The sequence below is a fragment of the Salmo salar genome, unplaced genomic scaffold (genome assembly GCF_905237065.1).
Source record: "Salmo salar unplaced genomic scaffold, Ssal_v3.1, whole genome shotgun sequence".
Lineage (NCBI taxonomy): Eukaryota > Metazoa > Chordata > Actinopteri > Salmoniformes > Salmonidae > Salmo > Salmo salar.
Window position 1 is genome coordinate 93,409 of NW_025549143.1, and position 13,787 is coordinate 107,195.

At 43.2% G+C, this 13,787-nt stretch overlaps 1 protein-coding gene across 1 annotated transcript; it reads left to right on the forward strand.

Annotated features, from left to right (window-relative positions):
* The first annotated feature begins 569 nt into the window (after positions 1-569).
* LOC123735848 (transmembrane protein 256) lies at positions 570-4,866 on the forward strand. Its single transcript, XM_045713045.1, has 4 exons — positions 570-770; positions 1,136-1,173; positions 2,706-2,786; positions 4,370-4,866. Exons 1-4 carry the CDS (start codon positions 689-691, stop codon positions 4,511-4,513), a joined length of 345 nt encoding a protein of 114 aa, XP_045569001.1. The 5' UTR covers positions 570-688; the 3' UTR covers positions 4,514-4,866.
* Positions 4,867-13,787: the final 8,921 nt, after the last annotated feature.

Consider the following 13,787-nt stretch of genomic DNA (forward strand, 5'->3'; position numbering starts at 1 on the left):
GCTTAAAAACAGCAAAAAAATATGAATAAGATATCTGTCACAGAAGTGCCATTTCTTACCGTTTTCTGCAGCTTCCGTCAAAAAACAAATCATTTGAAATGAAAATTGACATAAACACGTACTGGGGCAGAAGTTACTGGCTAGCTACAAGTGTTAAGAGTTGGACTGTTTTTGTGCCCAAAGTTGTTTTTTAAAGCTAATTTCCTGCAATTCTACACATTTTGCCATTGCTGATAACGTGTTAATGTGCTATCTGGAGGGCCCACAATTAAATAAATGATGGGGGGGGCAAATCTGCCTGTTCTGCACATTGGGGGCGACATGTCCTCCCATCCCCTGAGGCAATTTCGCCTGTGATAAATAGCATAACTTTATAGCAATGTCTGAAGATAGCAGAAAAGTACTGTTTTATGTGCAAATCAGTGTTGTGTTTGTGGCGCCATTCCATATGGATTTGTCTGATGAGCTCTATTAGGCTATACAAGGACATTTTCATTTGCCATAATGAGCCACAGTTATCTAAAAGTTATATAAAATGTATACCGGACATTGTAAACTGTAACACGACGGGCGCCATTATGGTTCAGTAAACAATTGTACCGGCGGATGTGCTCTCCCAGAAGAGCGCCCTACTGCATGCAGTTTCCTTGATCTTTCACAGTCATTTATCGGCTTGTAAAATTTAGCAATGACCGCGTCTTTGGTTGTGCAGAGGTTAGCAGGAGTGTCCGGGGCGCTTGCTGTCACGGCTGGGGCATACGGAGCTCACGGTAGGAATTCACGTCTTCGTAATTGTGCGGGGCATAACAACCAGATTAAATGATTGTGTAACGTTAGTGAACTTTAAAAGTTAGTCATGTTGTGTATGCGCTGCAGGACAGGCTTATGTCACTCATTGGGCCATGTTACTAGAGCTAAATAATAACAATGTATTTAGCTATATGTTGCCTACTGTGTGCCTTCCGGCTGCAGTTTCCAAGCTACTGTAAATGACGCACATTAACCGAATGAAAAGGCGTGTATTGCAGGCTCCTGATGGCTAAACATAAAGTTACACAAATAGGCTTCACTGTTCTTGATATCACATGACATGACCACCCTGGCCCTTTACAATATCTCCATTTTGTTTATTCAGGTTTCAAAAACAAAGATCCAGAGGATTACTCGATAGTGGTAAGTGTTGTTGTTTCATATGCTATTTAAAATAAGGCACAAGGGGGTGTGATATATGGCCAATATACCACGGCTAAGGGGTACAACAGAACGCGGCCGTGGTATATTGGCGATATATCACACCCCCTCCTGCGTTATTGCTTAAATAGCATTTGCTATTATAAACTGGTTACCAGTGTAATTAGAGCAGCAAAAATAAATGTTTTGTCATACAGTTGAAGTCGGAAGTTTACCTACACCTTAGCCAAATACATTTTAAACTCAGTTTTTCACTATTTCTGACATTTAATCCTAGTAAAAATTCCCTGTCTTAGGTCAGTTAGGATCACCACTTTATTTTTAAGAATGTGAAATGTCAGAATAATAGTAGTGATTTATTTCAGCTTTAATTTCTTTCATCACATTACCAGTGGGTCAGAAGTTTACATACACTCAATTAGTATTTGGTAGCATTGCCTTTAAATTGTTTAACTTGGGTCAAATGTTTTGGGCAGCCTTCCACAAGCTTCCCACAAGAAGTTGGTTGAATTTTGTCCCATTCCTCCTGACAGAGCTCACTGCAGATGCACTCACACCTGCCTGCTGCCATTCCTGAGCAAGCTCTGTATTGGTGGTGCCCCGATCCCGCAGCTGAATCAACTTTAGGAGACGGTCCTGGCGCTTGCTGGACTTTCTTGGGCGCCCTGAAGCCTTCTTCACGACAATTGAACCGCTCTCCTTGAAGTTCTTAATGATCCGATAATCTTACTGGCAGCAATATCCTTGCCTGTGAAGCCTTTTTTTGTGCAAAGCAATGATGACAGCACGTGTTTCCTTGCAGATAACCTTGGTTGACAGAGGAAGAACAATGATTCCAAGCACCACCCTCCTTTTGAAGCTTCCAGTCTGTTATTTGAACTCAATCAGCATGACAGGGTGATCTCCAGCCTTGTCCTCGTCAACACTCACACCTGTGTTAACGAGAGAATCACTGACATGATGTCAGCTGGTCCTTTTGTGGCAGGGCTGAAATGCAGTGGAAATGTTGTTGGGGGATTGAGTTCATTTGCATGGCGAAGAGGGACTTTGCAATTCATTGCAATTCATCTGATCACTCTTCATAACATTCTGGAGTATATGCAAATTGCCATCATACAAACTGAGGCAGCAGATTTTGTGAAAATGAATATTTGTGTCATTCTCAAAACTTTTAGCCACGACTGTATATATATACACACAAACAATTATAAACAGGGTAGCTTTGGTACTTGATGCTGATTGGCTAAAACAGCATTCCAGCTGTGTGTATGTCAGACGATATACCACAGGTATGATTCAAAAATACTTGTTAGGTGTTCTATGTATGTTGGTAACCAGTTTATAAATCAACAAGGCACTTCAGGGGTTTGTGCAATATGGCCAATATACCACACTCCTTCTGGGCTTATTGCTTAAAAATAACCAATATATATATAATATATTGCAATGTTATACCACCCTGTCAACTTATTTGTCAGACAGTTCTGGTCTCTAATGTATCTACCTCTCCTTAGCTGTATGAGACGGCCAACAAGTACCACTTCTACCACAGCATAGCTCTGCTGGGGGCCTCTCGCTGTAGGAAACCTGCTGTGGTATGTACTGTATACCTCGCTCCTATCATTATAATTACAGAATGAACTTTTGAACACTAGTGTTGTAATAGAACATACGGTGCCTTCAGAAAATATTCATACCCCTTAAACTTATTCCACATTTTGTTGTTACAGCCTGAAATCAAAATGGATTAACCCATCTACACTCAATACCGAAGTGAAAACATGTTTGTTGAAATTAAATGCAGAAATATTTACGTAAGTATTCACACATGTAGAATCACCTTTGGCAGTGAATACAGCTGTGAGTCTTTCTGGCTAAGTCTAAGAGCTTTGCACACCTGGATTGTACAATATTTGCACATTATTGTTGAAATTCTTCAAGCTCTGTCAAGTTGGTTATTGATCATTGTTAGACATCCATTTTCAAGTCTTGCCGTAGATTTCAATGTTGTCTTGGTAAGTAACTCCAGTGTATGTTTGGCCTTGTGTTTTAGGTTGTCTTGCTGTCTGTGTCTGTAAGGAATGCAGAATGAACCAGGTTTTCCTCTAGAATTTTGCCTGAGCTTAGCTATATTCCATTTTATTTTTATCCTAAAAAACCTCCTTGCTGATGACGATCATACCCATAACATGATATAGCCTCCACCATGCTTGGAAATATGAAGTGGTACTCAGTGATGCGTTGTGTTGGATTTTCCCCAAACATAACACATTGTATTGAGGACATAAAGTGAATTCCTTTGCCATATTTTTTGCAGTTTTACTTTTGTGCCTTATTGCAACCAGGATACTTGTTTTGGAATATTTTTATTCTGTACTCTGTAAAGGCTTCCTTCTTTTCACTCTGTCAGTTAGGTTAGTATTGTAGATTAACTACAATGTTGTTGATCCATCCTCACTTTTCTTTCACAGCCATTAAACGCTGTAACTGTTTTAAAGTCACCATTGGCCTCATGGTGAAATCCCCAAGTGGTTTCCTTCCTCTCTGGCAACTGAGTTAGGAAGGATGTCTATCTTTGTAGTGACTGGGTGTATTGATACACCATCCAAAAGTTATTTTCACCCATCTACCAATAGGTGCCCATCTTTGCGAGGCATTGGAAAACCTCCCTGGTCTTTTGTTGAATCTGTGTTTGAAATTCACTGCTTGACTGAGGGATAGATAATTGTATGTGTGGGGTACAGAGATGAGGTAGTTGTTCAAAATCATGTTAAACACTTATTGCACACAGAGTGAACTTATTCAGGCTTGCCATAACAAAGGGGTTGAATACGTATTGACTCAAGACATTTCAGCTTTTCATTTTTAATTAATTTGTAAAAATGTCTAAACATAATTTCACATTGACATTATGGGGTGTTGTAACAACAATGTGGAAAAAGTCGAGGGGTGTGAATACTTTCTGAAGGCACTGTAAATATGTATCTCTATGGTTTATTATAATCCTCCGCCTGCATGTATTTTCCATTTGTGTTTGCATTAGTGATTTGATGTCCAAATACATGTATTTTCAGATACGGTATGCCACATTCTGAGAAGGCTGTGTGTATGTCTTAAATGGTCAGCCTTAATGGTAAGCGGAGAAGCACACAGTCACTTTCCCCTCTTCCCTCTGCAGGCGGGCACCCTCCTGGTAGTGGGCATGGGGGCGTTCTGTGGCTCCCTGTATCACCAGGCCCTGACGGAGAACCCTGTCCTGAGGAAACTGGCTCCTTACGGGGGCATGTTCCTGATCGCTGGTTGGCTGGCCATAGCCATCTGAACTCTGACATTTTAACCACTGACCCCTACTTGGACCCCACTGGTGGTGAATGACCTCTCTCTACAGGACACAAACTGACTTATGTTCAGAGAAGAAGGGGCGTTGGTAAAATGTCACTTATCTAAACCCTGCAGTTGTTCTGTCATGGGTGTAAAGAGAAGATAAGGTTGTGAGGGATCACTTTTTACATTTTTCCGTCGTCATCACAGGCTGCGATGTACCCGTGACTTAAATTTCTCTTGTTTTTATGTGTGGGTGTTAACGCACGCACGTTTCAGTTTGAATGGATCCGAAAGACTAATGTATATTAATCCTTTATCATAAATAAACCTCTTGAAAAGAGTTGATGATCACCTCCCTGTAACCCGTGATTTGTTCCTTCTGAGGAAGCCTTCTGATAGTGAATGTCTCTATGGCCCCTCAGCATTTGATCTTCTAAGTACCGGTGTACAGAGAACACGGAGTTCATTAAACACTGGCCTCACTTTAGCCGGAGCTACGTTCCTTCAAACCTATCTGTATTCAAATTGGAAGTGAAATTCATTGAAGCGCTAATTCCTTCCTTCATTCCATCCTCCCGTTCCCTGATTGTAGGCTGTGTGTGTGTGTGAAGGCCGTCTGCGCAGGGATCTTTTGAAAATTGCTTTATAAATCTCCAGGTCAATTTGCAGGGGGTGGCTCGACGCTCATAAGCCAGCCGACTGACTCGGAGTCCATTGAAAGTAGAAATCCTGTTGACTAAAGCACATCCCAATGAACTTTGATCACGACTCATAAAATGCTCATTAGAAGGCCGATTAGTGGGCTTTGGGGAAAACGGGGTCAGGCTATCAAACTGCCATTGTTATCTCTGGAATGGAAACACTGGATATACAAGTTAGTTAATTTAGGCTCCTGAGACAAGGAGAGGAAACAGGAAAATGTATGGACTGTTTGTGTGGGAGGGCTGCTGGAGGCATCCGTCTGCACATTTTAAGTTGAATATGTGAGATGGTGCCACGGACAGAGAAGAGAGATCTGCACCATCAGAATGTGTTCAGAATCCATTCACACTCACCCAGCCACATCACATTGTGCCTGTGTTTCCCTCCACCTCCTGGTTGCTGACATTTTGGGTGTGCAGCGTTGGGACTACACACACACACACACACTCCCAAACAGTCACTCATTACTGAAGCAGCACAGTATCCCCTTGTTAGAATTGATAACCCTGATCACAACGTTCTGCTCCAATATGCTGTTTTAAAAAACAAAAAGGGGAGTTCTTTCTCTGGTCTCTTCTTCTCCCTCTCTCTCAGGCTGTGTTCCTCGCTCTTGGGCTCAGTCTCTCTCTCTCTCAGGGCCTGTGCTTCACACTTTCTCTTTTGGTTTCTGTTCACTATCCCCTCTTTGTTTTTGCAGGCCAAAGAAATCTCTGGCCAATGAGGATTCACCCTGTGAGTTTATTGCCTCAGCAATAAACTCTGCCGTTCATTCTGCGTGTCCTCACTCTGCTTTTATTATCCTACAGTTGTGTGAGGCTGGGCACAGACTGTAAAGCAGGTTGCAATGCAATTAGCCCTTTGGCTAAGGGGTTAGGAATGGTGTTCTAGCTATAACTGGACCTCTCTCTGGTGTAGTGGGTGGGAGAGAAGGGAGATATTGTTAATTGTATCTTAAGGGAGTTTTGCTTCACAACCCTCTACTTTTGTTTATTTTTATTTTTTACACAGAATTTATTAATTCGTTTTAAAGTATTTTTTTATTTGTTTCTCTCTCACACCACCAAACTCGGTTGGGTAATTACCTCAGAACCGGGCTGTGTCCCAAATGGCAACATATTCCCTGCATTGTGCACTACTTTTGACCATGGCCCTTAGTGCTCTAGTCAAAAGTAGCACTCTGAAGGGAATATGGTGCCATTTGGCATGCAGACCAAGCTTCTTTAGGGAGAGCTCAACGGCCAATTGATTTCTTGGTTGTGGTCAGAATGAGCGTGAAGCTTGGCTGGTGTAAGACTATCACTCGCACAAATACAGTCTGTCTGAATGCTGGTGGGACTGAGGAGAGCGAGATTGACGACTAGGTGGGAAGATGTGCTTCTCAGGATATTTTCCTCTGAATAAAAGTGTGAAATGAAACTACGCCTATACCACCCGACATGATTACCCAAAGCCTCTCTCTCTCTCTCTCTCTAATACATACAACACACACACTATTTTATTGAGAGAGCACAGCAGCAACTAATCCTCTCTCTGAAGCATCAATTCACAGTACACAGAAGCCCACACATTGAAGCGGAATAAAATGTAATGGCTGTTCAAAGCTCTCAAACCACTGCTCCCTCCTGACCTTTACAGACCCATAAATGGTCAGCACTATCACACTTTCAGGTAGATCATCATCCCCTCACTTCAATGGGCACCGCGCCTCCGCATTAAACACTGGCAAAGTCCCAAATGACCTACATAGTGCACTACTTTTGACCAGGACCCATAGGGTGCCATTGAGACTCAGCTACTGCCTCTTTCAGAGCAGCACACACCTCTTTCTCTCTATCCCATTGTTTTACTGCAATTGAGGCTTCTATACAGGTTAGACACGATGCATGTGAGGCTAAGAGGAGTATGTATGAAAATGCATATAAAAATCCCCCCCAACAACCACCCAATGATTGCTACCTTTGAGGGAATGACAGAGGCTGCAGAGTAATGTTGACAAATAAATAGACAGCATTCACACAGAAATCGTATGTCATAGATGTAAACTGTAGCTATAAGTGCTGCCCCTCTCTGCCCTGCACCTCTCTCTGTCTCCACCACTTCCCTCACTTTGTCTTTGATGAATTTGCTGATGGATAGAAGAATTTGAGAAGTGGTTCAACAGATTCCAGTTCCTGGTTGGCTCTAGGTCCTCTCAGGTCTCTCCTCCATTACCTCCACTGGGCCAATTATCTGCACTGTCAGCCTCTCTGATATGGCTTCAAAAGGGGGAGGTATTTCAAGGTGACACCGGCAAAGATGGGGTGATGGAGGGGAAACTGGCAATGGTTTGAAGATCTTTTGATCACTTTGCAAATCTCTCCCCTCCTGAAGAAAAAGGGCAAAGGAGGAGAGGAAAGAGTCAGAAGCTGTCAGAGGCAGAGCATCTCGTTCTGCAAGGGGAGCCTGTGGTGTCCCTTTGTCTTTTAAAAGCAGAGGGCTAGTACAGGCGCCATCTCGCCCCTTGTTCTGCATACGAGTAGAGGTGTCACTTCACGTCAGCTGTGTGGAAGCTGTATTTTGCATATTTATTTTTATTTAACCTTTATTTAACTAGGCAACTCAGTTAAGAACACATTCTTGTTTACAACTATGGCCTACCAAAAGCCTTCCTCCGGGGACGGGGGAATAAAAATATAGGACAAAACACACAATGACAACAGAGACACCGCAACACAACCTAAGGAGAGACCTAAGAAAACAACATAGCATGGCAGCCACACAACATGACAACAACATGGCAGTAGCACAACATTGTAGCAGCACAAAACATGGTACAAACATTATTGGGCACAGACAACAGCACAAAGGGCAAGAAGGTAGAGACAACAATACATCATGCGTAGCAACCACAACTGTCAATAAGAGTGATTGAGTCTTTGAATGAAGAGATGGAGAAAAAACTGTCTGAGTGTTTTTGCAGCTTGTTCAAGTCACTAGCTGCAGCGAACTGAAAAGAGGAGCGACCCAGGGATGTGTGTGCTTTGGGGACCTTTAACAGAATGTGACTGGCAGAACAGGTGTTGTATGTGGAGGATGAGAGCTGCAGTAGGTATCTCCGATAGGGGGCAGTGAGGCCTAAGAAGGTTTTATAAATAAGCATCAACCTATGGGTCTTGCGACGAGTTCACAGAGATGACTAGTTTACAGAGGAGTATAGAGTGCAGTGATGTGTCCTATAAGGAGTATTGGTGGCAAATCTGATGGCCGAATGGTTAAGAACATCTAGCCCCTCGAGAGCACCCTTACCTGCTGATCTATAAATTACGTCTCAGTAATCTCACATGGGTAGGTTGGTCTTCTGAATCAGGGTTAGTTTGCCAGCTGAGGTGAAAGAGGAGTGATTACGATAGAGGAAAACAAGTCTAGATTTAACCTTAGCCTGCAGCTTTGATATGTGCTGAGAGAAGGACAGTGTACCGTCCAGCCATACTCCCAAGTACTTGTATGGGGTGACTACCACAAGCTCTAAACCCTCAGAGGTAGTAATCACACCAGTGGGGAGAGGGGCATTCTTCTTACCAAACCACATGACCTTTGTTTTGGAGGTGTTCAGAACAAGGTTCAGGACAGAGAAAGCTTGTTGGACACTAAGAAAGCTTTGTTGTAGAGTGTTTAACACAAAATCCAGGAAGGGGCCAGCTGAGTATAAGACTATCATCCTACTGCCTGAGCTATGTTGTTGATGTAAATTGAGAAGAGAGTGGGGCCTAGAGTCAAGCCTTGCGGTACTCCCTTGGTAACAGGCAGTGGCTGAGACAGCAGATGTTCTGACTTTATACACTGAACTCTGAGGTAGTTAGCAAACCAGGCCAAAGACCCCTCAGAGACACCAATACTCCTTAGCCGGCCCACAAGAATGGATTGGTCTACTGTATCAAAAGCTTTGGCCAAGTCAATAAAAATATCAGCACAACATTGCTTAGAATCAAGGGCAATGGTGACATTATTGAGGACCTTTAAGGTTGCAGGGACACATCCATAACCTGAGAGGAAACCAGATTGCATACCAGAGAGAATACTATAGACATCAGGAAAGCCAGTCAGTTGATTATTGCCAAGTTTTTCCAACACTTTTGATAAACAGGGCAAAATAGAAAGTGGCCTATAACAGTTAGGGTCACCTTGATCTCCCCCTTTAAATAAAGAACGCACCAGGGCTGCCTTCCAAGCAATGGGAACCTCCCAAGAGAGGATAGACAGGCTAAAAAGGTCAGAGATTGGCTTGGCGATGATAGGGGCTGCAACCTTAAAGAAGAAAGGGTCAAAACCATCCAATCCAGATGGTTTTGGGGGTCAAGTTTAAGGAGCTTCTTTTGCACCTCAGACTCGGTGACTGCCTGCAGGGAGAAAGTTTGTAGCTGGGCCGGGGGAAAAGAGGGAGAAGCATCGGAGCTAGTCGCATAAGAAGGGGTGGGAGATGAGGAAATGTTGGATGGGTAAGGAGGCATGGCTGAGTCAAGTAGGAATCCTGACTTAATGAAGTGGTGATTAAAGAGCTCAGCCATGTGCTCCTTGTCAGTAACAACCACATCATCAATATTAAGTGACATGGGCAGCTGTGAGGAGGAAGATTTATTCTTTAACCGTTTTCCAGAACTTCTTAGGGTTAGACCCACAGAAAGAGAACGGCTCCTTTAAGTAACTAACTTTGGCCTTCCGGATAGCCTGAGTGCACTTATTTCTCGTTTGCCTGAACGAGAGCCAGTCAGCTTGAGCATGCGTGTGCCGAGCCTTTCGCCAAATGTAATTCTTGAGGTTGATTAACTCAGATCACAGTCGAACCAGGCGCTGAACCTGTTTTTTAATTCTAATTTTCTTTATGGGGGCGTGTTTAACAATACCACTGAAAATATGAAAAAAGAAAGTCCAAGCATCTTTCGACAGAGCTAATTCTATACCAATTTACAGAGGCCAGGTCATGTAGGAAGGCTTGCTCATTAAAGTTTTTTAGCAAGAGTCTATGACAAATCAGGACAGGTCGTTTTACTGAGCAGCCATTACCAACACAGGCTATAAAACAGTGATCACTAAGGTCATTACAGAAAACACCAGACTGATACATATCAAGATTATTTGTGAGGATAACATCAAGGAGATTAGCCTTTCTGGGTATTTGGAGTCATACCTTGTTTGGGGACAGACATTTAGGGAGTCCCATTGCTTTAGGACTTGGTCATGTGGTTTAAGCATGTCCCAGTTTTGGTCACCCAGCTGGACAAATTCAGACTTAGTGTAAGGGGCCAGGATAGAGCTTAGGGCAGGTAGGGTACAGGCCGGTACTGATGGTGGATGATAACATCCAGCGACAGTCAACACAGAGCTATTTGAAAGTTTAATGCTTAAAACCAGCAAATCAAATTGTTTGGGGACAGACTTGGTGGAGACAACTGAGCACTGAAGATGTTCCTTGGTAAAGATTGCTACTCCACCACCTTTGGAAGATCTGTCTTGCTGAAAAGTTATAACCAGTGTTCAAACACTCTTTCTTAACCACGTCTCAGTAATGACCAACACATCTGGATTGGAGCTGTGAGCCCACACTTTCAATTGATACATTTTACGTAATTAGCTTCTAGTGTTAACGTGCAGAAAACCCAGGCTTTTATGAGAGTAGAAATCAATTAAGCAGATATCAGAGCACAAGTCAGAATTGGGGCTAGCAACAGTAGATGGGCCCGGATGTACATGCACATTTCCAGATATCATCAGCAGTAATACAATCAGGGCAACGGCAGAGGACAGGGAGAGCTCTGCAGTGTTGATTTTTTATGACATTTGAATGTGCATCAGATGGCCACAAGATCATATTGCACAGCAATTTCATCAGGTAACATGAATACCAAGCCAGCGAGATGTGGTTAGAATAGGATGGGAGGCCGAGAGTCCGTGTAACCAAAAGAGACTCCTGGGTGCGGGGACAAAAAGTCTGTTCTACGGTCGGGTAAACAAGCAAGTTCAGAGTCAACAAAGCACGCAGGAGTCATGAGGAAAATCTCATAAAGCTCAAGAAAAAAATATAACGACTTAGGGCTAGCCATTGTAAGTTCAAAGAGTCACTCAACCCCAACAGTGCTTGTGTGCTGGAGGCGAGCGAAAGCTCCGGAGAAAGGGGGGATTGTGGCGGGGGTACCTGTACCAGACGGGGAGACAGGCCAGGGCAGATGGCGAACAGATCGCCAGGTGAAATCCAAGCTGCAGTGCAGCAGGCAATGGAGTAGGTGTCACACCCACTTGGGAGAAGCTTTTTTTCGGGAGGCAGATTCCTTGTAGAAAATCCCAGCTAGCTAGCAAGTCTTTGTCCACCGTTTTTTTCCACATGGAAAATTAGGTTGTTAGCTAGCTATATCTCTTCAGTTTCGGTGAATGGTCCTCCACGACAGCCAAACAAAGTTGTCCTGTCTGTTGTATTTTGGAGATCGCGAGGAGGATCTCTTCTGATGTGATCAAAGCAACAATATTGTTTCTTATTGAGGTCATTTACAACTGAAGTGTCCTGGCTGCATATCAGTTCAAAACAGAGATGAATCCAGGGGTACTGCATTGTAAATGACCTCTGCACAGAGGAGGGGGCTTTAATGGCCTCTGCATTTGGGTGGGGGAGGCTGGGCTTTGACACCTCTCACTTCACACCTAAGTGCTATTGAAGTTGCAGTCAGATATGTTCTGTCCTAGCAAGCTTGGTAGCCTTAACTTAGCATTCAGTTCTTATAAAGTAAAATATATAATTTTAATGTATTTTTCTGCTTGGCTTTAAAAGTAGCTTCAGAGTAAACATTATCACTCAGTTCCAAGTTGGATGGTGTTTTCAGGTTTCCGTTGTGTTTCTTTTGCTGGTCATTGGTTTGTTAGAGCATTTGCTGTATTGACATTGGAATTATCATGTAAATTATAGTCCTATTAATTGCAAGCAAATGCTTCATAATGCATGTTAACCATGTTCTATTGGGAAATAATAATCTTGTTTTTTAATTGCACTAGACTCCAACAGATTTGATAATCATAGCACCATATCAAATCTCTGACTAGAGCAGTGCTGCACTGTCCTTATCTCAAGTGATCCACCTTAAAGTAGGCCAGGGTTTCAATCTCAGCACTAGACAGCTGTTTCAAATAACCAACTCATTCATCAAGTTTTGATTATTTGAATCAGCTGTGTAGTGCTAGTGTAAAAACAAAAACAAAACGTGCACCCAGGGGGCTCAGGACCGAGCATCGGGAAACCCTGCAGTAGGCTACAGAGTGACACAAATGTAATCACTAGGCAACAACATCAGTTTTGTAGTTTTGGGAGATATTACAAAACACTACTAATCCCAAGATTCTCAGTGGAGGGGCGTGATTTCCGGGTTCTGCATTTGCTAGGGCAAGGTGGCGCAGAGGACCTGTTGGAAATGACGGTGGAAGAAATCGGATTTCAATATAAAGTCCACAACAGTGTAAGCCTGAAGATAGCAAAGAAACTTCACCAGACCTGCGTGCTAAGGGTGTGTGTGTGCGCGCTTGTTCAAATGTGTATTTATGTATTCAAATAGTGCAACGCTGCGGTGTGTGAAAGAATCGCTGTCTCTCGCATGCTGCTAGCTCAGCTGTGTTGCACTTACCCCACTGTGTGGGTAACACGCCAGCCGGCTAGCTAGCTAGCTAATTTATTATCGAAAATCGACTCCGGTGTCCTCTCTGAATAATCTTAACTAGTTAGGAAGTCTAAAACGCTTCATCCATATATGGGTGTTGTGTTAAACTAATTTGCAGTTTACTTGTTTTCCAGCTAGCTAAGTAACTGGCCAACGTTTCTACAGAAATTATGAGCTAATTAGCATGTTAGCTAACTAGCTAGCTAATTGACCTAGTTTTGAGGACAGCGCTCATGCTTTCACTGCTTGACGTACTGTATACGTGGTGTATCAGATTAATATTAATTTTGATATTCATTTGAGGTCTGCGTTTAATGTGGATTAACAGATCAAAATAATGACACTTAGTCAACTTGTTAGCTAAAAGGCTAAAATAGTTGAATGATTTAGCTGCTAAATCAATGCATGTGTGTGTGTGTGTGTGATTATAACAATGATTCACAACCCTCCAAGTTCCTGGTGTAGCCCCTAGAATTCAGTTAGTAGTAGTAGTGCTAGGACTGAGAGTGTAATAACAAAGTTAAATCACCTGCCTCTCACACACAGCGCAAACAACTGTTCTCTCTCCTCCATGATAAACATTCCGACACCCGCCTGCCCCTCCCCTCCATAGGGTGTGACTCACCATGGAGTCCCCTGATGAGTGCGGGCCCCCGGACCCCAGCCCTGGTGAAGAAGGCCTCTGAGGTGGACTTCCGGTCAGCCACACTGGGAGCAGCTGGGTGGCCCAGGTGTCTGAGCTGGTCACCCTGGAGCATGGGGACTGGGGACCAAATGGCCTCAAGGTCACGGCCAAAGACTTCATCTTCAACATGCTGGGTAAGACTCAACAACAGCAGGATATTATATATGCTATTACATTTGGGTTAATACATGTTTGATTCACTACTGATATAG